This window comes from Malus sylvestris, chromosome 14, assembly GCF_916048215.2.
Source record: "Malus sylvestris chromosome 14, drMalSylv7.2, whole genome shotgun sequence".
Classification (NCBI taxonomy): Eukaryota; Viridiplantae; Streptophyta; class Magnoliopsida; order Rosales; family Rosaceae; genus Malus; species Malus sylvestris.
The window spans coordinates 23,972,476-23,996,020 of NC_062273.1; the positions used below are offsets into that span (position 1 = coordinate 23,972,476).

Here is a 23,545-nt window from a genome sequence, read left to right on the forward strand (position 1 = left end):
GCTAGCAGACATGATGAACATAAAAAAAATATTATTTGAAGTACACCAATGACTAATTAGTACTCTAGCTAGGCGTGACAAATTCAAGGATTTAGTAACAATTCATATATATATATATATAGTTATATAGTTATATAGTTAATAAGTTTTTTGACTTTTGTATATTTTCTACTCCGACAGGGTAATAACTGTGAGATATGGCTCACTTGGAGTGCTTTTAGAAAAATGTTTTTGTTCCAAAATCACTTAAAGTACTTCCTGAGCACTAGTTATATGCTTCTTGTAAAAAGCACATCAAATATTTTTTAAAGATTTACTTGCATTTTTATTAAAGACTGGTTTCAAAAATATTTTCGTCAAAAACGCTTTCAACCATTTTAAAATCACTTACAAACGAGTCCTCATTAGCATTAGTGAGTCTCATGTGAATATTATTTTCATAAAAGATACGTAATTTAGTAATGTGATCATTTTTTTTATCAAGAAGATATCATAAACCGCTCAAATATAATCAAAGAAAGATTATTGAATTGCTCTCGCCAACCAACCTGACTCATATCAAGAGAATAGATTCTTGAGCATACGCTCATGCAAACCTAAAATGAGCTCTACTAATCTCGAAAACGGCTACTCTTCTTCGAAGATACGACATATTATCCAACGAACATGATCAGAAAATGTAATGCAAACCGTTTTTATCACATCACGTTTTTCAGTTTATTTTTAAATTTGGTAAGTGGATAAGGCACATAAAATTGTGACACAATTGTGATGCATTTCGTGTGCTTCAAGAACAAGCAACGCCAGAAATTCTTGAGCGCCATATGAAATCTGTTATTTCTGAATTTAATTCAAGCAGGCAATTAATTATCCCTAAAATCCTCGTGAGTCGTGACAGAGGCACATGCATTTGCCCAAAAAATCAAACCCCCAAAAGCCCAAGTAGGCCCAAAGTGCTATCCTCCCCTCAATTTTTCTCTATTAAAATTTCTTGGCCGCAAACTTCGCGGAATTATTCAAAAAAGTGGCTCACCGTGTTGACATGGCATAATTGTAGCCTCCTCAGAAGCCGCGTGTTCGAAAGAACTCTGGCGTCGGTCTAGAAATTTTTCCATATGTCTAGAATATGAATCAAAATGCAAACGCGCACGCTATATGTAATTGTACAAGTAGAAAGATTTATTTTTATTTTTATGTGTCTTTCTATTTATATAAGGATATATTAAGTATATATTCGTATTTGGGACACACTTAAAAATCTCTCGTTCAATTTGATGACTCGGGCTTCCACGCAACAATTTATTCCCAACCGACGATACGATTGTCGTCTCCACGATTGCGGCCGTTGATTGTGGATGGCAGAGCAAGTGGTCACCGTTCAATTCTTTGAAGGGTGGGGCTGGATCGACTTTCTGAAGGAAACAGGGGTAGTGGACAAAAGCAAATTATGTGAAAGGTCTTTGTTAGCTGCTGGGTGGGGATTAGGGTGAGCGTGCGTAAGTAATTTTTTTTTTTAAGAAATGATATTATTTATAAAAAAAATTAAATAAATACTCAGCCTCACAATGATCTTGTAATAGTGTGGTTTAAATTTATCTTTGACGGAAATCAAATCTAGGATTTCTCATTTACAAATGAAGATGAATATCATTAAACAGTAATACTAAATGGTAGCATACATAAGTATTTTACATGTAACACTTTCATCTTTACGTAATATTACGGTTCAATAATACAAAATTACGTGCATATTTCTCCACAGGACAATATATTATGAGAAGATAAATGTTAAAAAGACTTTATCAAAAGTTTAACGTCAGTTTTCATGCCAATATTATAAAATATTGTGTCAAAAACATGAGTAAGCAGAAAGTTCATGAAGAGTTTCACTTTTGAGAAAATCTTCTTAGCATTTCTTATGTATTATTGGAACCGAAGTACTACGATTGTACTCATACGAGCCATGAAGGGACCACCATGGTTCAAAGTAATTTCTATAAGATTAGAAGAGTGTTTCAGGTTAAGACTTTTGGACCCCTTTTTTAGTCTAAAATTCTAATTCCGTCACTGATTATACCGATCATGTTTCATATAAATTGTTAGAGAGAGAGAGAGAGAGAGAGAGAGAGAGCATGAGCAAAGCCATGTGAGTGAAGCCATGTGAGTGAAAACTACAAGGCAACCTACACATCCACTTGATACTTGGCGATCAGTTGAGATGCCATTTGGCATCATTTTCTCAACCAATGGTTTCTTTCATGCGCACATGCTGGAAGCTTCAAACTTCACATCATGCAAATATTCTTCTCAAATTTGTTGGAGTTCAATTTTCCCTAATTGCCTGCCTAATTTGTGGTTTTTCCTTTTCCCTCCCCCTCATCAAGTGTGAACTAGTTTGTTGATTAAGCTTTGTTTTTCTCACGGTTTATTGCCATCAACAGTTGATAATCGCTTACGTAATTGTTCTTGGTATTCCCGTTTTGCAAATTAAAAACTAAAATTGTGCGCCACCGACATTTTATTTACATGAAGACTTGTAATTTTGATTAGATTTTCTTTTTATTTATCTAGTCAAGTCAAATAGAATTATGCACTTTAGGCCATTGGCCAAAAAAAAAAAAGGGAAGAGACTTCTGCACATATTTTTTCTTTTCTTACATGCACATTTATATTTGTTCGTATAAGCTAAAGATGATGCTATCCACACACCTTTTTTACTTTCCACATACCTCCTGTTAATTTCTGTCATTTGATATTTTTCAATTCATTCGCTCTAATGATGGAGAATTGAAAGAAATGTATAGATGGTAAAAAGAGACGTGTGGTTAGCACCACCCTACACAAAAATGTGATGAAGGAGAAGCGAAAAAGTAAGCAGAATATTTTCTCAACATAAAATCTTACAAGATGTTGAGGATGGTGTAAAGAGGGACCAACATGGCCACCAATCACCAAACTAATTCATTAATTTAGGTTTATTAGACAAACCACACCAATTATTAGGGATGCTTGATCTGATTATGAGAGCTTTAAGTCATTGTGTAGACACAAGGAAAGAGCAAAACCCTACCATGTTCTAAGTGGGGGCTATTTGGTGCTCGCATTTTAAGCCTGATGTAAGCATTTGATGGACCTTCCCACCCTACAATGTAGATAACAGCAAACTCAATCCTGACAACTGATTAATACAAAACAAGCAATGGTCTTAATGTTGATGTATAATGAGGTCCCGCGGATGCCTCCCGATACAGAAAGGATAGCGAGTTTCGTGCTCCTTTTTCCACCATGAGTGAATCGATAGTCAGATGTTATGAATCACATACTGATAATAGCCATAAGTTTCGAGTACCATAATTCTAGAGGGGGAAAGAGGGAGGGAGATAGGGAGTATTGATATGATAAACATACCACATAATCATATAAAGTCATGTGGCAAGGTCTCAAGACTATCATGTTTAAGTGTCTAATTGCTAGACCTAATCATGTCAAAAAATTGTCTTGTTAGCTAATTCACTGAGGCATAATTACCTCTCACTTTAATCAAATAGGGCATGATATAGATCAAATGTCAAAACCTTCACATGCTCAAATCATTACTAGCAATGCAAATTCTCTACTTTTGTTCTCATTTTAGGAAATGCCAAGGAGTCCCACTAAAAGTGGAACTCTGTATGGATTATTTTCCATCTTCCAGGTTAATGTCAATTTCTATGTCAACATTATAAAATATCCTACCAAAAAATATGAGGCGACAGAGAGTCCATGGAGAATCTCATTTTGAGACAATCTCCTTAGCATTTCTCCTCATTTTTTGGGTGTTTCTTCTTCTGCATCTACTTTTATCCATTGTTTCTTTCTTTACCCCTTCCCAAATTGGATATATTTAGGTCTTTTGAACATCAACAAAAGCATAAGGTCAACTAGTTAATCCACCAAACTACCCCATCACATATTGGGCCAGCAAATGGATAAGGGCTTCTTGCAGGCCTATGTGTAGACTAGCATTATCTATATTTCTCCATGTATCAAAGATTCAAAATACCCATTTTCAGAACCAAAGTTTAATGAAACAAGTCTTGGATTTTATAAAAGTGAATAGTATCCCAAGATCTTGATTGGTGTGGAACAGATAACCCTCAAAATTCAAAGATATTGAAGGCAGATGAGAATAAATTTCGACTTGAGGGGATTAGAAGGGTATTAGACATGAAAGAAACTTTTCACTTCCAATCCTAACATATTCGGGGGGATTGGAATGGATTTCGTTTTGAGTAATTCATCTTCTAACCTACAATTGGCCATAATTTTTTCATTTCTTCATCAACATACCTTGAAAATATCAACTTCTACATTCCAATCCAATCCAATCCAATCCAATCCAATCCTCTATACCCAGTAAGGCCTAAACTAAGAAACTACGTATTCTTATAGTTGTAATCGCAATACACATCTGTTCTCCAAATCATGTACTTTTAAAGAACTACGAACATAAATATCAACGAAATTCGCTTCAATTTCAAACGCAACTAAACTGAGTTGGAGAAGCAAGATAACATGAGTAATTGAATACTCAAACCGTGAATTACCTAGGACCTAAGGAAATAAGGATAGCTACTCTACTAAAACCAACAACAAATAGATATAACCAGGAGGGAAGAATGGATTGCCAATAAGGAACATGACCAGAAACACTCCACAAACAAGAACATCAAAAAAGTTAGGGAAGTTCTAAAACATGAACAATGAACTAAGTAGACATCTATCTGCTACCAAGTAATAAAGCTAGAGAGAACAACTCAATATAACAAGAAAATTATATTTCACTCACCGGTTACGTAGGCAGTACACATTCAGCTTCACTTAGAATTAAAGGGATTCCCATTCAACTACTTGATCAAGGGGCAACAACTTCGAATTTTGAAATCTTCATTTCTTTAGTTATCTCATTGCACAACACCTATCACTAGCTACTATACTAAACAGTAACAATTTTAAGAAAATGGCAAGGACATTTACCCATCTAGTTGACAGTTTGTCTTCTGGGAGCAACATCCAACCAATCTAACTGCCAAATAGAATAACAGGGTGTTATGATGTTATCTTGTTGTGCTGGCAGACGGGATGTGATGGCCTAGAATACAACTTGAAACTCAAGAAAGATACACTATCAATACATAGAGACCTAAAATACAAATCAAATGTGTCTATAATATTTTTCTGTATTGAACTATGGAACAATTCCAAAGCACAACCGTGCCATAAAGTCAAGCATTTAGCCAGCCGGTATCAGAGCAGCACAGAGCACAAAACATCTTGCCTTTTACCCCATACTCATTAGAGGTTATATCATCTAAAGAGGGACAACGTACAAAACCATTCCTTTCTCTCATATACCATAGGGGACTCAATGTCACTTCTATTAAATGCGATGTTCTATTGAACTGTTTGTAGACATAAGGCTATCAACCTAATATAGGAGCATAAAAAAATGCATTAATGCTCGCCTAATATAAGAGCAGCAAAAACCTTTTCAGCAAAACCAAAAACCACCAAAAGGACCGCTGAATCAAACAAGGATACAATAGGGAAACCGAACTTTAAATTAACATGAAAGATAGCTTTGGGCCACTAAATATAGCTTATAAGTGCAAGACGTCTAATAACCTATTAAGGGAAGTAACATTAACCTAAAGCATGTAATCCAAAACGATGGAAATTCAAATCAAACGATGTTCTTGCACTCTAGGTATCTATCTTAATGTACCAACCTAGGTACTTTCTAATGCTCTCATATCCACAAAACTGATTTGAAAGTATAACTTGCATCTCAAACAATCACCAAATTGTATCAAAGTTCAGAGAAATGAAAAACTGAGACAAAATAAAGAAACTTGGTCAAACCTTTGGATAGTAAGAGAAAGGGAAAGCGTTAAATCAGAAAGATTCTCTTTCATGTAAAGCTTATGATGGCTACACAGAAAGTAAGAGAGTTATGAAAATTAGCACTTATTGACACAGCAGGTAACATGAAACATAAAAATGGTGCGAACGCATCCGGGCCTACGGTTAACACTGTTGCACATATAAACTATATACACAATCACTTGTGAAGGAAGCCTGCATTCTTATCGTTAATGCACGATAAGGCCATTCGTAAACCAAATTAAACACAATTAACTACACGTTCTAAATACAATGAACTGCACGTTATAAACTTCTACGGAAACCAAAATAAAGGAAGCAAATTTAATTAGTAAAATGAGATTGTTAATCCAAGAGTGTAATGAATCTTATTCTAAACTCAACAATACTCACATTCTATAATTTAATTAAAACAAGCTTATAATTCCATTCAATTTCTCAGGCAATGCATAATATTCTAAAAGTAAAATCCGAATGACAAAATTAGTGTTCAAAACTTCTGAGATTTCATAAAAATCTAACTCTAAACCTCTCACTACCACATCAAGCTCTGGACTTGCGGCGAAGACTCTTCCTGAGCTTCTTTAACTTATGCTTGTTCATCTTCTTCTTCCTCTTCTTCTTCACACTGTCAGCCCAAATCGTCCTCACATCATCGGACTCCACCTCGACCGCCTCGAAAACACCCAACCGATCGAACCCAGCTGGGGAAATCGGATTTAAGCAAAACGCAAATGGGAAATTGGGGATAATGGGGAAGGGGCTGGGAGATTCAGCATTGTGGAAGCTTGTGGGACCTAATTGGGCAACCGGGTCTTCTGAGAATTCGGGTTTGAGTGGGGCTAGATGGCTATGGTGAGAAATAAGGGAGGCTGTGGGTTTGGGGAAGAGATGGGATTTGAGGGAAGCCGCTGTTCTTAAAGACGGTGCGTTTTTAGCAAGTTTGTGGACAAAACTCGCCATCTGGGGGCGGAAAGAGGAGGAGATGAAACACCCCAACCCTTTTTATATTTTAAAATTGGTTTAGTCCTTAATTGGTGAGCCCGCGGGGTCCACCTTGTTTTATTTTTATGTTTCCCGGTCTCCCTCTCTCTTCTCTCAGTTCTCTCTTCTCCCTCACCTCTCCCGTAACTCTCTCTCTCACTCTCTCGGCTCTCTCTATCTCAACCCCTCCGAGAGTTTTTCTTACCAACAAACATCACCATCGTCTTTATCTCGTCGCTACGAACTCAACCATAGTATTGGCATCTTGAAAGTCGAACCACGAAGCCCCGTACACGAGCTCCTGCGAGCACCGCCCCTTTCGAGGAAATTTCCGGCCAAACCACGGCGAGTTGGCTGGCGTGAAAGGTATCAATCTCTTCGTCTCATCGAGTAGTACAACTCTCATTTTTGTTTCACTCAATTTCGTTGAGTATTGAAGAAGTTATACTCATTTGAATCTTACCCAGTTTTCAGCGACCTCCGAGGCTTTCGAGTTAGACGTCGTGTGAGGTATCATTCTCTTCGTCTCTTCAAGGGTTACAACTTTTGTTTTTGTCTCGCTAGTAGTGACAAAGTTATGGCTGTTTAAAGTCGGGTAGTTTTCCGGCCGAATTTCCGGCCTCATTCTTCGGCAAAACCAGGCCTTTCAGGCCATTAGAACCCCCTCGGGCCTTAGCCAATTGGGCTAGCCCAGTAACCCAGCCCGCACCCCTTTTATTTTTATTAGTTATTTTGTTTTTAAAACCCAAAGGCCTCGGGCCTTAATTTTTGAAGGGGCCTTGGGCTGGTTTAATTCAAAGGGCTTAAAGCCCTGTTTGTTTTTGTGAGGCCTTAGGCTTTGTGGTGTGTGTGTGTGTGTGTTGTGGGCTGTGTGTGCGCAGCCCGTGTGTGTGTGTGTGTGTGTGTGTGTGTGTTTGGGTTTAAGTCCAAACCATCATTTCTTCACCCTAAACCCTTTTAACCCAAAAGCCTTAGAATTCCAAAACCCAATAAATCCTAATCCTATTTAACCTAAACCCTAATCCGGATTTCAAGCCTAAAACCCGTTAGACCTAAGTTGACCATTGACCCCCGGTCAACGTTGACTTTAGGGATGACTTTTCGGTTTTTGTCCGGGACCCTTCTTAGGGTAATTCAATGTTCTGAATCCGTTTCCAATGTTCGTTTTCCCAAATTCAATTGCTATTATATAGTTTTATTAATTGTACCATTTAATGTGCTTAGGGGCGATTATTGTGACGTTTCCGTCTTCGCTAGTGGTGCAGCTTTTGACGGCTAAGTCCTGTGAGTGGACCCCTTCTAAAATTACATGATTTTATAGTTTAATTGCATAAATGATTAGCATGCCTACGAATTTATGATTTGATTTATGTTAAGCTTGTTTACTGAATTTATTGAATTCGTCTCGTGTTTTTGGTGAGGAAATAAATGTTAGCCTATTTTGAGCTATATTTTTAATATATCGTATTTTCTATAAAAACCATGAACTGGTAGACTATCCGATGGATGACGATAGGATGCTAAAACATGTTTTAGAAACCCCTATTTATAGTATAGATGATGGATGACTTTATACTATGAAGTGGTTATTTATGAGAGGCGTAACTATTTGTGCGTACCTAGTAGACACTATGCCGCCTGGGGCGAGGAACTGGTGTTGGCATTTAGGTCGGGAGAAATAATCCCTAGCTACGGGCTGAGGGACATGGAGCAGGTATTGGGCCGGGAGTTGGTAATTTCTGGCTACGGGCGCGGAGACCACGGAGCATGCATTGGGCCGGGAGTTTATATTTATTCAGTGATCTTTCTAGCTGCACACTGCGTTTACGAGACGATTTATGATGCGTTTACTGTTTTGATTTCCGCGATGCGTTTCCACGATGTGACTTTTGAGATATTTTGGCATGCTAGGATTTTGTTTTAAATCCATCACTTACTATGCTAATAGTTTTCACTATTAAACTTTGGGGGTTAATATGTTGATAATTGTTTTATTATTATATATATAAACTTGGTCCACTCACCTTTGTTTTGCGTCCCCATTCAGGACTTAGAATCAAGGCATTTAATCCCAGCGTGAAGGCACTTCCGCAGCAGCATCTTCGGATCCTCTCGATGTAGGACCCACTCTTTTGTTCATTAAATCTTATCTTAATTCTTGTTAGTGACTAGGTTTAGTTATATGTTATGAACACGTTCTTAAAACTTTTAACCCTTGGTATTTTAAATTCATAACCCTTATTTATTTCTTATTCTTAGCTTTTGTATCAATTAATGGCTTTCGTCACCCTCGAGTGTCGGCCAGCACGTGTCTATCCTGGTATTCAGGGAATATCAGGGTCGGGGCGTGTCAGGAGAAATTGATGAATAAGAGGTTGCTCCGTTGCAGAGCGACGCATGGTTCGGAGGATTTGAAAAGATTGATTTGCTAAGGCGTTTTTGGCTATGCCGAAAAGGATTCGTTTCGAAGAGGAGAATGGCGACTGCAGGACGCGAATCGCTAGAACAAGAAAGAGCTAACGACGTCGTTTGGTGAATTGAATGGTGAGAAATGTTTTGCAACATCCCTCGAACTTAGTGCCTTATTCCAATTTGACCCTGGCCCCAATTTTTTCATTTTTTATGCACTTTATATTCTCTTGGAAATCAATATTTTTTTCTAAGAAACTATATTATCTATACTGAGGAGGTGAGAAAGTGGCCTAAGCATCACTACGGGCTAGCAATAAGAATGTTGCTTAGGAACTAAACCTCAGAGGCATCGACGATAAGATTGTTGCTTAGGAACTAAACCTCATATTAGATGTTTGTGTTGCTGCTATGGATTCACTTCGTCATTTTTAAGCTAGAATCCTTGAATTTCTGCTGGAAATCTTGGTCGTTGGGAGTTTAGGATATGCAACATCTTTGGTGTACATTGAGTAGGTCTTGAGATCTTGTGTTTTTTATTCTCCTTTTCTTTCTGGTGTATATGAGTAAACTAAATTCGATATATAGATTTCATAATGATTCACTATTGATTAATTGTTCACATTCGTCCTTTTCTTTATCCATTGTGCTTATACACATCCAAATACGACTATGAGATAGACGCTCAGGTACAATTTATATAGCAGGATTCCCACTGATTACAAACATATACTTGAATACTTAGTGCTTGATTTGAGCCAGCATACACCGAATGTCTTTTCTGTTAGGCCTCTCTTTCGGGTTATCCAAAATGCAAAAGCAAGCAATCTTGAGAACCAGGAGCATTTTCTCCTTGTATTTGTTTCCCATCAATTTCACATCAATTACTTGCTTAAGGTTCTCTAAAGTCATGACATTCCTCATCCACTTAAACAGACTCATCTCGTTCGTGTTCTGGAAAAACTCATCGGATGGAAGCTATCCCATCACTAGAATCCCCAATACCACCCCGAAACAGTATATGTCACACTTGTATGTGAACTTCATTGTCTGATGGTATTCTGGTGCAATAATGCTAACAACACCTGAAAGATACGAAATTGAAATATGAGTCTGACCATTCGGCATTGCTTTTGCATGCCCGAAATCTGCAATCCGAGCTTCCATATCACCATCAAGCAGGATGTTTGCTGGACTGAGAGCGCCATGAATTATTTGAGGGGTGTTGTCTATGTGAAGGTATTCAAGCCCTGCAGCAACTCCAAGAGCAATGTTATGCCTTGTAAGCCAATCCAATTGTCTTGTTTCGTTCGCAACTTGATTCAACATGTCTTTCAAGCTCCTATTCTTCATGAACTCATAGACCAGGTAATGACAATTCGGTCGAGACATGTGGGCTAGCAAAGGAACAAGATTTCGGTGCCTAATTTTCCCCACAATGTTGATCGGATTTCACGCATCTTATTGTTCATAAACTCACTTTCCTCTTTAGCGATCAATTCATCGATATCTTTATGGGGTTGAACTATCTTTTTTATAGCAATAATTTTGCTGTTGCTTCCTGGAAACTTGGCTTTATAAACGTCTCCACCTCCACGCCATCCTATGAATTCCAAATTAGCCAAGCTACTTCTTTTTCTAGGAAAGCCAAGTCTTCTTTCATTTTGATCAGAGAACTAAAAATCGCAGAACCGCCATCTTTGCCGACACCTTTTACCACGGCCAAGAGTAGCTTAAAAAGCAGAGAAAAGATGAACATGGATATACTTCCTGCTAATGCTCCAGCAAAAAAACCCGAGCAGCCACCCTCATACCTTCTTGTTATTCTTCTTCTGCTTTGGTGTTGCAGATGGACCTAGAGTTAAAGCGTTAGTTGGAGCTTGAGCATTAGCAGCAACTGTGGTGTTGTTGTGGCCTTTTGTGCTTGTATTCTCAGCCAAAATGTAAAGTTTTGGCACATTGGTTGCTGAAATCTCGATGATTTTCATCGTTGGTAATGAGCCATCGAGGAATTCGTTTCCAGCGAAGTTGAATAACCGAAGATTGCGAAAGGAACGAAAGGAAGCTGGGATTTTCCCAGAGAAGAAATTGTCAGCAATGGAAAGGCTTTCAAGGTTGGGAAAATGCTTGATGAAGCTCAAATTCCCAGAAAGCTTGTTAGAAGAAAGGTCGAGGGTTCGAAGGCGAATGAGGTTAGACAACCCGACAGGAACTTTCCTGGAAAATCGATTGTCTCCAAGGTTGAGAATCTCAAGCTTCCGGCAGTCAATAATTTGAGATGGGATTTTGTCAATGAGGTTGTTGTGAGCAAGAGAGATCTCTTTGAGCTCGGCGAGCCGCCGTAATGCTGGGCTCAGAAAGCCATCGAGTTGGTGGGATTTGAAGATAAGTCGGGTGATTCGGAGGACGTAGGTGGTGTTGTCTGAGAGCCTGCGCTCACAGAAGGCACCGAGAGTATTGCATGAAGCTGGTTAACTGATATGGAATTGGAAGCCCAAGGTTTTTTGGATGGTGGAGAGGGCTTGGAGATCGGAAGGGTCGAGATTTAGTCTCACGTGGATGAGGAGGAGGAGGAAGAGGAAGGTGAGGAGGCTGAGCTGGGCGGAGCTGCTGGATAGAGTTGCCATAAAGTAGTACTAGTTCATACTTGTGTGTTGGCTGGCTCGGTTGTTTGCTTTTCTAGGGAGGTTATCAATTTAAACCAATGTTTGTAAACCATACAACGTGACTATTGATGATTGCATTATTACTTGAGTGTTAATTAACGTGCTTATTTTCTATTGGTGACCCATCATATGGTTTATAAATTTGGTCTAAAAAGTTGATTTACCTAGCAATACTCTAGAGTTAAATGTAGTTGTAGACGTGGGTGTAGTTACATTAATTAGAGCGCATGTGCTTACTTTATGTTTTTAAGTTCGAATTTCTCCACCCGTAATTCCGATTAATTTGAAGTGTAATATCCTTTTGATCCATTTATTTTGTTCAAATTTGGTACTTTCACTTTGTTCATTTATCTCTAATTTGTGGGCTAATGTTTCTGGCCGTTAGATCAAAGATTTTAAATCAATTATTTGGTACTGACATGAAGGAAATTACACTCTGGCCACTCCCCCCAAGTCCTCGTCAACACTTTTCTCTGCTTAATCTTAATCTTGTTGAATTACCAGGAAATTGTTTGCTTATTTGTTTATCTTCTTATATTATCTGCATGATCGAGCCACAGAAAAATGTAGTAGTAAATACTGGTTTCTTGTTGGCAAATAATTGCCATTTAACGTGTCATTTCTCATGACTGAATGATAGAATTTATAATTTTAAGACTTGTGTTTGAATATGTATCAAACAATTATTTGTAAATGAAAATGAACATGTAAAAGTCGATAAATGTCATTTTGTTTATTGTAGAAGTAAGTGTTGGGTTTTTTTTAATTGGGAAATAAATCGACGTATGATTTATTCATCTTTATTGACAAGTTACAATTTGATGTGTTGTTAATTACATTTGAGTATTTGTCTGATTGTCATTTGCATGTAAAAATAAATAGGAGTTTTAGCCAAAATGTATCATGAGATTGACATAACTCCTCAATTTAGTCACTGACAATGAAAATCGATAGAAGTGATCAATGAGTTTGTCCATCGTTCATTTTGGTCATTCTGTGATAAATATTTCAATATCCTCGTTAAGTGGAGGAGTTGGTTTGACAAAAATACCCTTAAAAAAAGTGGTCATGTGGTCGTTCACAATGTCACATGACAATTTAACGAGGGGATGTTAACAAATTATTCATGGAATGATCAAATGATTTATGGTGGACAAATACATTGATCACTTGTACCTATTTTCATTGTCAAGTACTAAACTAAAGAGTTATGCCAATTGCAAAAATCATTTTCACTAAAAAATCCAAATAAATGATTCCTTATGTATGAAGAACTATTTGGACCTCCCTGTTTCAAGTTATAAGTTTGAAAGAACAAATATTTACGTAGCTGTATTGTTGCTGAACGTTATTGCAACTCATATGTCCGTCTCTTTCCTAAACTTCCCTTTGGAATATTGAACAAAAACCATATAATTATTTAAAATTGCATCGTCATAATTTAATATGCCTTTTTCCATAGTAGACTAGAATAAATTAACAAATGGCAGATTGCGGCTCGCCAATAAACAAAGAAAATGTGGGAGTGTCCGAGTTCGAGACTCCAAGCCGGTAAGTCTGTTTAACTGTGGCCACGAGAAGGGTGAATTCCCTAGGGGTGGAAAAAAATATTGAAATCCCAAACCATACCGAAACCATACGAAACCGAACCGAAAAAAACCCAAACCTAAAATCCTTAAAATTTTGGTACCGAAACCAAACTGATCCTGAATTGTTCGGTATGAGATTCGGTCTCACACTTTAAAATCGTTCGGTATTCTCATCCCAAACCGAACTTTAAACCCTATATATTATATATATGTTGGAATATGTATAATGTCCTATTATATTATTAGAATACCTTAAGTGTGGGGATAAGAATCAGATCGTGTGTGTGCTGTTTGAAGTTTTATCAAAGCACATAGGTGCTAACTTATGTTCACACATTTAAATAGATTAACGTTAAACTAGATTAACGAGATTAAGATTGTTAAACACCACTATACACGCTAACGGTAGATTGCCAAGTGCCAAATGGATTGTGTTTCATGATGTCATGGAATGAGGATCCTCTTTGTGAGAATTCGGGGGATTCTCTAATTACATATGTTCATGTTACATCGTGTGATCAGTTTTCGTAAAGTATTGTTTATATTTAATTTTAGATAAAAAAATATACAATAATTTTTTACCGTACAATATACTATGAACAGATATAATTAGAAGATTCTTAAAATCTTGACAAAGAAGATTCTAAAATGATCCTCATTCCACATTTCCATGTCCCCATCGCAGGGTTAAATAATTTCCTTGACTTCAAAGTTTCCAAGTCACCCCCTTCAAATCTCCATCGGTCAAGTCAACACAAAAGGGAAAGCAAAGTCTTTGCGATGTTTCTGGCCGTTAGATCAAGAATTTTAAATTAATTATTTGATATTAATATGAAAGAAATTACAGAATTAATATTTCCCGCCAGCTCACTGCTGGGCTCCACTCCCCCCATGTCCCCGTCAACACTCTTCTCTGCTTAATCTTAATCTTGTTTTTTTTTTTTTTTGGTAAAATAATCTTAATCTTGTTGAATTACCAAGAAATTGTTTATTTATTTGTTTTATCCTATTAAATTATTTGCAGGCTTCAGCCACCGTAGCAAATACTGGTTTCTGATTGGAAAATATTTGCCACATAACGAGTCATTTCTCAGGAGAGAATGGTAAACCTGTCATTTTTAAAGTTGTGTTTGAACATGTATTAGACAATGATTTACAAACGAAGATGAACATGTAAAAGTCTATAAATGTCATTTTATTTATTGTAGAAGTAAATGTTGGGTGTTTTGATTGAAAAGCACATTGGCAGATAACGATTTATTCATCTGTATTTATAAATTACAATTTAATATGTGTCATTAATTACATTTGAATATGCATTTGATTGCTTTTGCATGTAAAAATAAATTGGTATATTAGTTAAAATAGTTCATCAGATTAACATAATTCCTCAATTTGATCACTGACAATGAAAATCGATAGAAGCGGTCTTGAGTTTGTCATGTAAATCATTTTAATCATTTCGTGAAAAATATGTTAATATCCTTGTTAAGTGGAGGAGTCGGTTTGATAAAAATACCCTTAAAAAGATGATCACGTGGTCGTTCACGACGTCACGTGACAATTTAACGAGGATATTGACATATTTTTCACTAAATGATTAAAATGATTTACAGTGGACGAACATAGAAACTACTACTACCGATTTTCATTGTCAGGGATCAAATTAAAGAGTTTTCCTATCTCAAGTTATAAAATTTGAGAGAACAAAGATTATATAGCTATATTGTTGCTGAACGTTATTGCAACTTATGTTTCTGTCTCTTTCCTATAACATCCCTTTGGAATATCAACAAAAGCCGTATAATTATTTAAAATTGCTGATGAGTCCATATTATACCATAGATTTTACTTAGGGTTTATTGGTTAGTTTGGTATAATTTTGATATTTTGTTATATATTTTTAATGTAGGACATTCGACTTCCTCTAGAGAAAAACGTGAACAAACATATGAATTTTGAAGTGATTCTAATTGGAGGATGTTCATGAGTCTTTCAAGATGATTGTATCAAAATTTCAGATTTTTTTACAAAGCCGTTTTACTGTGGCGATAAAATAAAGGCCTTGCGCGCAGCTTTCCCAAGTTGACGTTTCTAGAAATTTTGGGTATTTTAAAAGTTAAGATGACATATTTTAAGGAAGATTCCCTCTGAGGATTTGTAAGGGACGTCTTCAGCTTTAAAAAGAGACATTTTGAGACCAAATCAGAGTTGATTTGGTCGGTCAAAAGTCTGATTTTATGAGAAGTCCAAATTTTAGTTCAAATAGAAAACCTTTTATTTTTGTTTTTATTATTTTATTACGTTTCCTAGTTTTATTCTAAGACCTTTTAGGGTTTTATTTTATAGTAGTATAAATAAGGCTTTTTAGCTAAGGCTTTGACGTTTTGTATTTCAAGGTGTTTTCTATCATTTTTCTATTTCAATAAAATTCCTTTTGTTTTATGATTGTTCGTAACTAATTTTTGTTTGCTACGGCGATGCCTTGAGTGTCACATCCCGGCCCGGACCCCTACCACATCCCAGGCTCGACTCCGCGGTAGCACAATATTGTCCGCTTTGGGCCCCGACCACGCCTTCACGATTTTGTATTTCAAGGTGTTTTCTATCATTTTTCTATTTCAATAAAATTCCCTTTGTTTTATGATTGCTCGTAACTAATTTTCGTTTGCTACGGCGATGTCTTGAGTGTCACATCCCGGCTCGGGGCCCCCACCATATCCCGGGCTCGACTCCATCGTAGCACGATATTGTCCGTTTTGGGATCCGACCACGCTCTCACGGTTTTGTTTCTGGGAACTCACACGAGAACTTCCCAGTGGGTCACTCATCATGGGATTGCTCTCTCGCAAACTCGCTTAACTTCGAAGTTTCGATGGAACCCAAAGCCAATAAGCTCTCAAAATGTCTCGTGCTAGGTAGAGATGAGAATATACATATATGGCTTACATGATTCACTCCCCTAGGCGATGTGAGATGTTACATTGAGCCTTAGCATGAATATGTAGTCTTTATTTAATTGCTTATGACATTATGTATGTTTACTTTAAATTATTAATCACTGTGTTTAAACTATCTCTATATCTTAATGCTTAACTACCGTTAGAATGTTTAGATAAGTAATCAGATGTAATTCGGTCGGAATACCATCGGGGAATTGATTATTGCTACTTGTGATTGATAGTTGTAATTTCACCTAAGGCGAATACCACATCTTAGGGGTTGCATGGTTTTTCAAAAGATTTTCACAAAGCGTAATGAGTCATGCATGTTTCTATTTGATCTGAATACTACAAACGGATTGCATGTTTGATATACGTTCTAACTTGAATACCACGAGTAGAATATGCATTAGGAAAACCTAACCTTCAAAGTTGCATGGGTAATTCATAAGTAATTGGTAAATCTACATAGGATTATTAAGGGGACGGCAAAACCCTAGGCTTTTACAATTTGATTTTCAAAACGTTTTCTTTCGTTTTCTTTACTTTGCTAATCTCCTTTATCATTTTAATTAAATTTGTTTTTATTATTCTAGGTCATAAAATCAACCTCTTCCAATTTTTGTTTTCAAATAATTAACTAAAATTTTGGTTTTGCATAAATTGTTTTAAATAATTCCTGCGGAAACGATCAATTGCCACTATGTCATAATTTAATATGCCCTTCCAAAGTAAACCAGAATTAATTAACAAATTAATACATAAACAACATATACCCAAAAAACATAAGTGATTAAACAAATCAACCTTGACAAACAACGTTCATCTTCATCCTCGACTAATTAATGTGGTCCAGCTTTTGTGCCAAGTCGGCTGATTTGTCTTTTTTTTTTTTTTAATGGAGAAAAATTTACATATTTCAGGTTCATATCCTTTGTTTATATATCACACATTACGTGCGGTGCAGGTGAGTGTATGAACATGCATGAGAGTTTTTCTTCTTTTTTTAGGGTATATCTATCTGTTAGCATCTCTATTTAATTGTGTGGCGGAATCTGACTTGATACATGGCTTACACACTCAGCCAGCACTCTTGGAAAACAATCAAATCGAGGGTCCAGGGAAGAATTGTCATTCAATCTTGTAAACTAATCAAGACCAAAATTGGAAAAAGAGATACCCTAACTTCTATTTCCCCTTTTATTTAAATAATTTGACCTCCGATTTAACCCCCTCCCCCAGCTTGACGCTTAGAAAATTTTGAGCTCCAAAGCTTTGATATCTCATTCACTGCCTGAATTCTGCAACTGGTCTAGCAACATACTAAAATCATCTCGAGTTACTATATTCCCAGCAAAGCCTTGTGCTATCTCCATCCAGGTGTATTAGTCATGAGTAACGGAATCCTTCTTTCTAATTCATTCACTTCAAGACAGGTTATGAATGCCACTCAACATTATTCAACTAACCTCCACCGTATGTGTCTTTTGGTGCGGTCACTGCAGAATTGTTTATACACTAAACACCTATTTATATATGCTTGCTAAAAGACTTACTTTCATCTTTAGGGCAGCGTGAAACTAAGAAAGAGAGATGTGCTTGAATAAGCTCACTCTTGGTTAGCTATGACACAAGGAGTGATGAATCGCTAAGGCCAATCATTCCCTAGTCTCTCCTATATCCTATTGCTATTTTAGCTGGAATACTCTCTCGCTTTAAAGTACGAGCCGCTACTTCATTTCGTATAGTGATAACGTTTTCTCTTTCTTAGCGCTTCGCCCTCCTATATAGTAAGAGGAATCTAAATTGTGCGGCTTTCTCTTATATAATTAATTCATAGTTCAATTTCTTTCCCAATCATTAAAACTCAACCAAACGTCTGGTTTTGCTGGAACGAGAAATAAATTCACATTTTCGTTTGAGATTCCGACCAAACAAACGTGGCCTCATCATTGACAATCCGATTGTATATGATTATATATTGATGGTCAAATTGTTTGTTAACCTTAGAAGTTGGCTACAAAATAGGCCTGCAATAGACAGTTAGACTTGAAGAGGCAAATAATATAGATAAGAAATAGAGTAATTTAAGTACTGAAAATATTTCAAGCACTATTATTCCACATTCAATTAGGGTTTATAGCAACCCAATTAGCTAAAGACTCAGCAGCCCAAAACTTGGTGCTTATAGAGCCCTAGCGATTTTTTCACAAGTTCACACAAACATTTATTTTTAATGCATGCCAAAACATATAGCTCTCTGGTGAAAGAGCACCATAAGTAATGTAATAAAACATGATTAACAACAACATTATCATGCTTAAGTAAACATGCCTCAATCGAGACAGCAGCGGAACATGAAGAACTTCTCCATCTCACGGCCGCACTCAGCGCAAGCTATTTTGTCCGGTATGTCAGTACCGAACCCTGGGATGACCAAACGAGTGCAGTGTTGAGGCGTGTGACGGCGTAGTAGTTCACCTTTGAGTGTTGGGACGAAGCCTGAGTCTGCAGCTGCGGTTTTCCACGCATCAAAGTCATCCAAAGTGAGTAGAGTGAGGTGTCCGTTGGCCCTAGCTGTCTCATTTGAGCCTCTCCACACCATAACCCAACCTTGGTCACTTCCGTCATAGCTAAGCAATGTCATAACCTCCTTCAGTATGCCATCGTTCTCTAGAGTCTTGCGCTGTTTCGCCCTTGAGTAACGCATGCTGTCCATTCGGGACCAGAAGAACCAGGTTGACACGTATTCAGGCCAGTATCGACTGAGGTTCTCTGTTTCGATGACCTTGTTCACTTTCCTTATCCTCTCCTTGGTGGATGTGCTTCTTCCTACGTAAACTAAGTCCAAGGAGATGCCGGCGAGTTTTGCAACATTTTTCGCTCTGTTTGTGAACTTTCGAATCCAATCTAAGTCATCGCTTCCATACAAGCATATGTATCTCCCTCCTTCTATCTGACAAAGCAAGCAATTCCATGTTAGTTTTAAATCCCTTCAAAATTCTTAATGAGTAGATAGTTTTGAGAACGTGACGATGTTATCTTATCAGATAGTCTGACATGATAGTCGTTATACTATCAGATAATCAATTTGAATCACAGATTTATATGGATTCTTATTCAGGTGCTATTCGCGACAGAATATTTTAACGTGTCACGTATCACGTTTCTTTGTTTGTTGTTGTGTTGTACTATCATGCTTGTATATGCACTTTTTCTTTTTGATTTATACGGTTGTTTATGCACATTAAACATTATAATTGTTTTTAAGTACGTTAATTTGTTATCTTGTTTGATAGTCTAACATGTTATGTTGACAGATGATCAACATGAATGACAGATTAGTAACATGAGTTCTACTTACCCCTTCTAGGATGCTTTGATCAATGCCATTGGCAACGAGCTCAAGCCTCCAGCTCTCTGCATTCCACAGGACTTGCTCTCTCTCATCGGTGAAAGGGTATGCTACATTGCCCCAAATCCACAGCATGTGGGTGGCATTCAGAGAGGACACCCTCCCTTGTGGATCCAATGCCACTACGATCATCTTCTTGTCAAATTGCCAATCATTTCTGACGAACTTGACCACCGGAGGTTCGATGATTAGAGGGTCATACACTGCATACCACTGCATCCTTGACTTCAAGTCCTCGAATCTAAAGCGCTTTGCTTCATCCCAAACATTTGTGTCCACTATGGGAAGCCAAACAAACTCGCACTCAATTTCCGGCCTTTTCTGCTGATCTTTGTAGATATGATCAAGGACTAAAATCTCTTCGTTGCTCAGACTAAGATCTGTAATTACCAGCAACACATGCTTTCTCCTCAACACTTCAAGGCTAAACTGTTTTTGCCAATGGAAGGATACATGAATAAATTTGAGGGTTGGTTTGGTTGGTCAGAATGTAAGAGTGGGAATACAAGATACAAGTAGACATTTACCCTTGACTTCAATGTGCCGATTTGGATAGGTTGAAATTCATCTTTGTGTGAAATCAGTGCGCGCAAATTCTTCACGTTGTCGAGATGGAGGCTTTGGAAGAGGCGTCTCAGATTCTCATATTCTTCATCATACCTCTTCGTCACTGGATCCCACAGCAAATTATGTTCAGTACTTTGTTACATTAAGTTGCAAGAGATACATGTCAATAGTTCTAGAGGTGAAAATTCAAGAACTTACCAATGTGTCGGCGACAATTTTCAAGTTCGTTCGAGAGGTGATCGTGTATGTTGTTCAGCTTATGAGCCAAGCTCGAAAGTTCCCATACCTCTGTGGTTGATGCAACGTACCTAAAAATTAGTGGAAAGGAGCTGCTATTAGCTTAGGCATAGCTCGAAATGGATGCGATGAAATATGTTTTCGAATGGCTTACTCGCGCCTACTGCCAGTAAGGATGGCAATGTGGGAGGCACTAGCCAGTATGCCTCGAATGACCCAATAAGTAGCAGCAGGAATATGCGCCAAGGCAATTGACAGCGGTGGTGTGTCTTCTGAAACGTAGCGAGACTGCATCTTGACCATCTCGCCGTACTCCACAATGCGCTTGGCGACATTGAGAATCGCCTTGATGAGGGTGTCGATTGCCTCAAGTTGAGGTTTTACTGAGGCAGCATGCTCTACAATGTCCGAGAGTTGCTTCAAGATTGCCACGGACTTGGCTAATGGATCGGTAGTGCAAAGCTGAGCCACCAGCCAGAACTCTCCATAGCACACAGAAAATGCAGCTAGGGTCAGCACCACTTTCGCTTCCCATGGGTAGCTCGAAAGGGTCCTGAGTAACTCGATTGCACTTGCGTGGGCATCAGGGCCGCCTGAGCATTGGCAACTTATCTGCCAGTACATGGATGCACCACGCTTACGATTTGTATATTGCATAAAAGAATGTAATAGAACAAAGTAATTTTTTTCCAATGCTGAGCAGAGAATTTAATATATCGAAATCAAAATTTAACTGTACTCGAAATAACTATGATATGCGTTGCGTAAAAGTTCTTAGCTTTAGTGTAAAAAAAAATTCTATGCTTAACGAAAACCTCGCAGTAGATCTTTTGTATGAGATAAGACAATCCATGGAACACGACATCTGCACTTGACAATGTGGTCTTGTCCTCCGCAGTCTCTAAATGTTCTCGAGTACCCTGCACCACAAGTAAAGCAATTTCGTGACCGAAACAAGCAGAGCTACTGCAATATATGAAGTGTTCTCATGCAACTAGGCAAAAACTAGCACAAAATAAAGAGAACGGGGAAAGGGAATACAAGTAAAACGCCGGCATGGCCATGAGAAGCGCGATGAAATATTTCCTCGACAACTTGGAGAATTTGGTTGACATTGACGCTGTGATCGGATCTTCCTGGAATATGAGTGTCCCGGATTTGCCTCACCAATGAACTATCATCAGATAGTGATGAGGATGATGTTCTTTTATCCCTCCGATTCGAATACTGAATCTGCGTCGGAGCTGTCAGCTGATGTTGGCGGCTTGCCATTTTTCAGAACTTTGAATTAAAATGCTTAAGGGAGAGTGTAAAACTTTGGGATCGAGTGGCTTTACGGTTTCAAGAAACTGAGCCTTTATATAACAAGAAGATGATGGAATAAAAGTTAAAGCCTTATGAACAAGTACCTTGCTTGCAATTAGAGTCTAAAAGACAGGCAAATATGCTGCATTATCTTGAATCTGAGGTTTTCTGTCGAAAGGTATATTTAGAAATAGAGCTAATAGGTGAATAATGTCGACCACTCCAAGAAATGAAAGATCCAAACTCGAGTAAATATGAATGGACAATAGTCAATCGTTGATACGTATGAATCTGATGTGCTTCAAAACACCAAATAAGCACATAGAGGCGACATTTTAAAATTGAGAGAATAGATTTAATCATGTCAACCACTTCAAGGGAGGAAAAAATTTAAATTTTGCATCAAATACGCATGGACGATCGTTAATTGTTGATATGTATGAAGGTCACGGTCAGAAGCGTTGCTTCGACTTTAAAACTCGAAATGTTTCTTGTAAATATATGTCATGTCAATGCGTATACCTTAGTCATTTTAGGGCTAACATTAACGATTAGCGAACTTTAATTAATTTAATTTCCAAATCTTAGTCGATTGATTCCTAAGAAAGAACCATAAACTTGGGAAATCAAACTTTTGCCAAGCATCCAAGTAAACATTAGCATTCTCAATTAATTCACCTTCTTTTCTTTTTCTTCCTTTTTCTTTTCTTTCTTTTGGGAAATTATACTCTAATTAGATAAATTGCAGGAAAATCTGCTCCCATTGGTAGTCTTTTCTGCATACTTTATTATTTTTTATACTTGTGTGAAGCATATGGTAGTGAACTGTAAGCTTCCATCCCAAACCAATTATGTACGGTCTTGAAGAAAGGAACTATGTGAAGAGGCATTTCTGAATGAAAGAGAAAAGCAAGGGACACAGACAGTTGAGGTGACTGAGATACTATGACTAGGGGTGTAATATCCACACACCCATTTTTACTTTTCTTACACCTTTTTGATTTTCGGCCGTCGGATCGGATGAATTGAAGAAGATCAACAGACAGAAATTAACAAGGGGTGTGTGAGAAGTAAAAAGGGGTGTGTGGATAGCACACCCCCTATGACTATACTAGGAGGAGGATTTTGATAGTACGGGTGCATTGTCAGTCACTGGCGATTTGTAACAATGCTACAATAATACGGTACGGACAATGATTGAAATTTCTCAATACGGTCGGAAAATGAGAGAAAGATATGAAGAGGGGGGGGGGTGAACTCTAAACTTCACTCCATGTCGAAGAAACTCTTAAATTTTGGCTAAAATATGTCGATATTCCTAACGTGTCGCCATATGATATTCCTTAAAGTTTAATTTTAGATTTATGTTTTTGGACAAGTTTTCATCATTTCCATCGAAGACAACCTATATTAATATCGATATTTCACCAATACTACTGTGTACCGTACAACATAATTAAGGTGCACCTGTATCATATAAGTTGCTCTCATCTTCTAAAATTCCTCTTA

At 37.5% G+C, this 23,545-nt stretch overlaps 2 protein-coding genes and 1 pseudogene across 2 annotated transcripts; all 3 read right to left on the reverse strand.

The window, feature by feature from the left end:
• Window positions 1–6,232: 6,232 nt before the first annotated feature.
• LOC126599646 (uncharacterized) lies at window positions 6,233–6,920 on the reverse strand. The gene has a single exon (XM_050266041.1). It carries the CDS (start codon window positions 6,883–6,885, stop codon window positions 6,466–6,468), a length of 420 nt encoding a protein of 139 aa, XP_050121998.1. The 5' UTR covers window positions 6,886–6,920; the 3' UTR covers window positions 6,233–6,465.
• A 3,136-nt stretch (window positions 6,921–10,056) lies between these two features.
• Window positions 10,057–12,589, reverse strand: LOC126599136 (leucine-rich repeat receptor-like serine/threonine/tyrosine-protein kinase SOBIR1; annotated as a pseudogene).
• A 6,006-nt stretch (window positions 12,590–18,595) lies between these two features.
• On the reverse strand, window positions 18,596–22,075 carry LOC126598467 (protein SIEVE ELEMENT OCCLUSION B-like). The gene is made up of 7 exons (XM_050264832.1): window positions 21,773–22,075; window positions 21,547–21,651; window positions 20,886–21,343; window positions 20,693–20,802; window positions 20,455–20,597; window positions 19,877–20,356; window positions 18,596–19,468 (listed from the first exon to the last, which is right to left on the reverse strand). The coding sequence occupies exons 1-7, from the start codon at window positions 22,001–22,003 to the stop codon at window positions 18,848–18,850; spliced, it is 2,148 nt and encodes a 715-aa protein (XP_050120789.1). The 5' UTR covers window positions 22,004–22,075; the 3' UTR covers window positions 18,596–18,847.
• Between the last annotated feature and the right edge of the window lie 1,470 nt (window positions 22,076–23,545).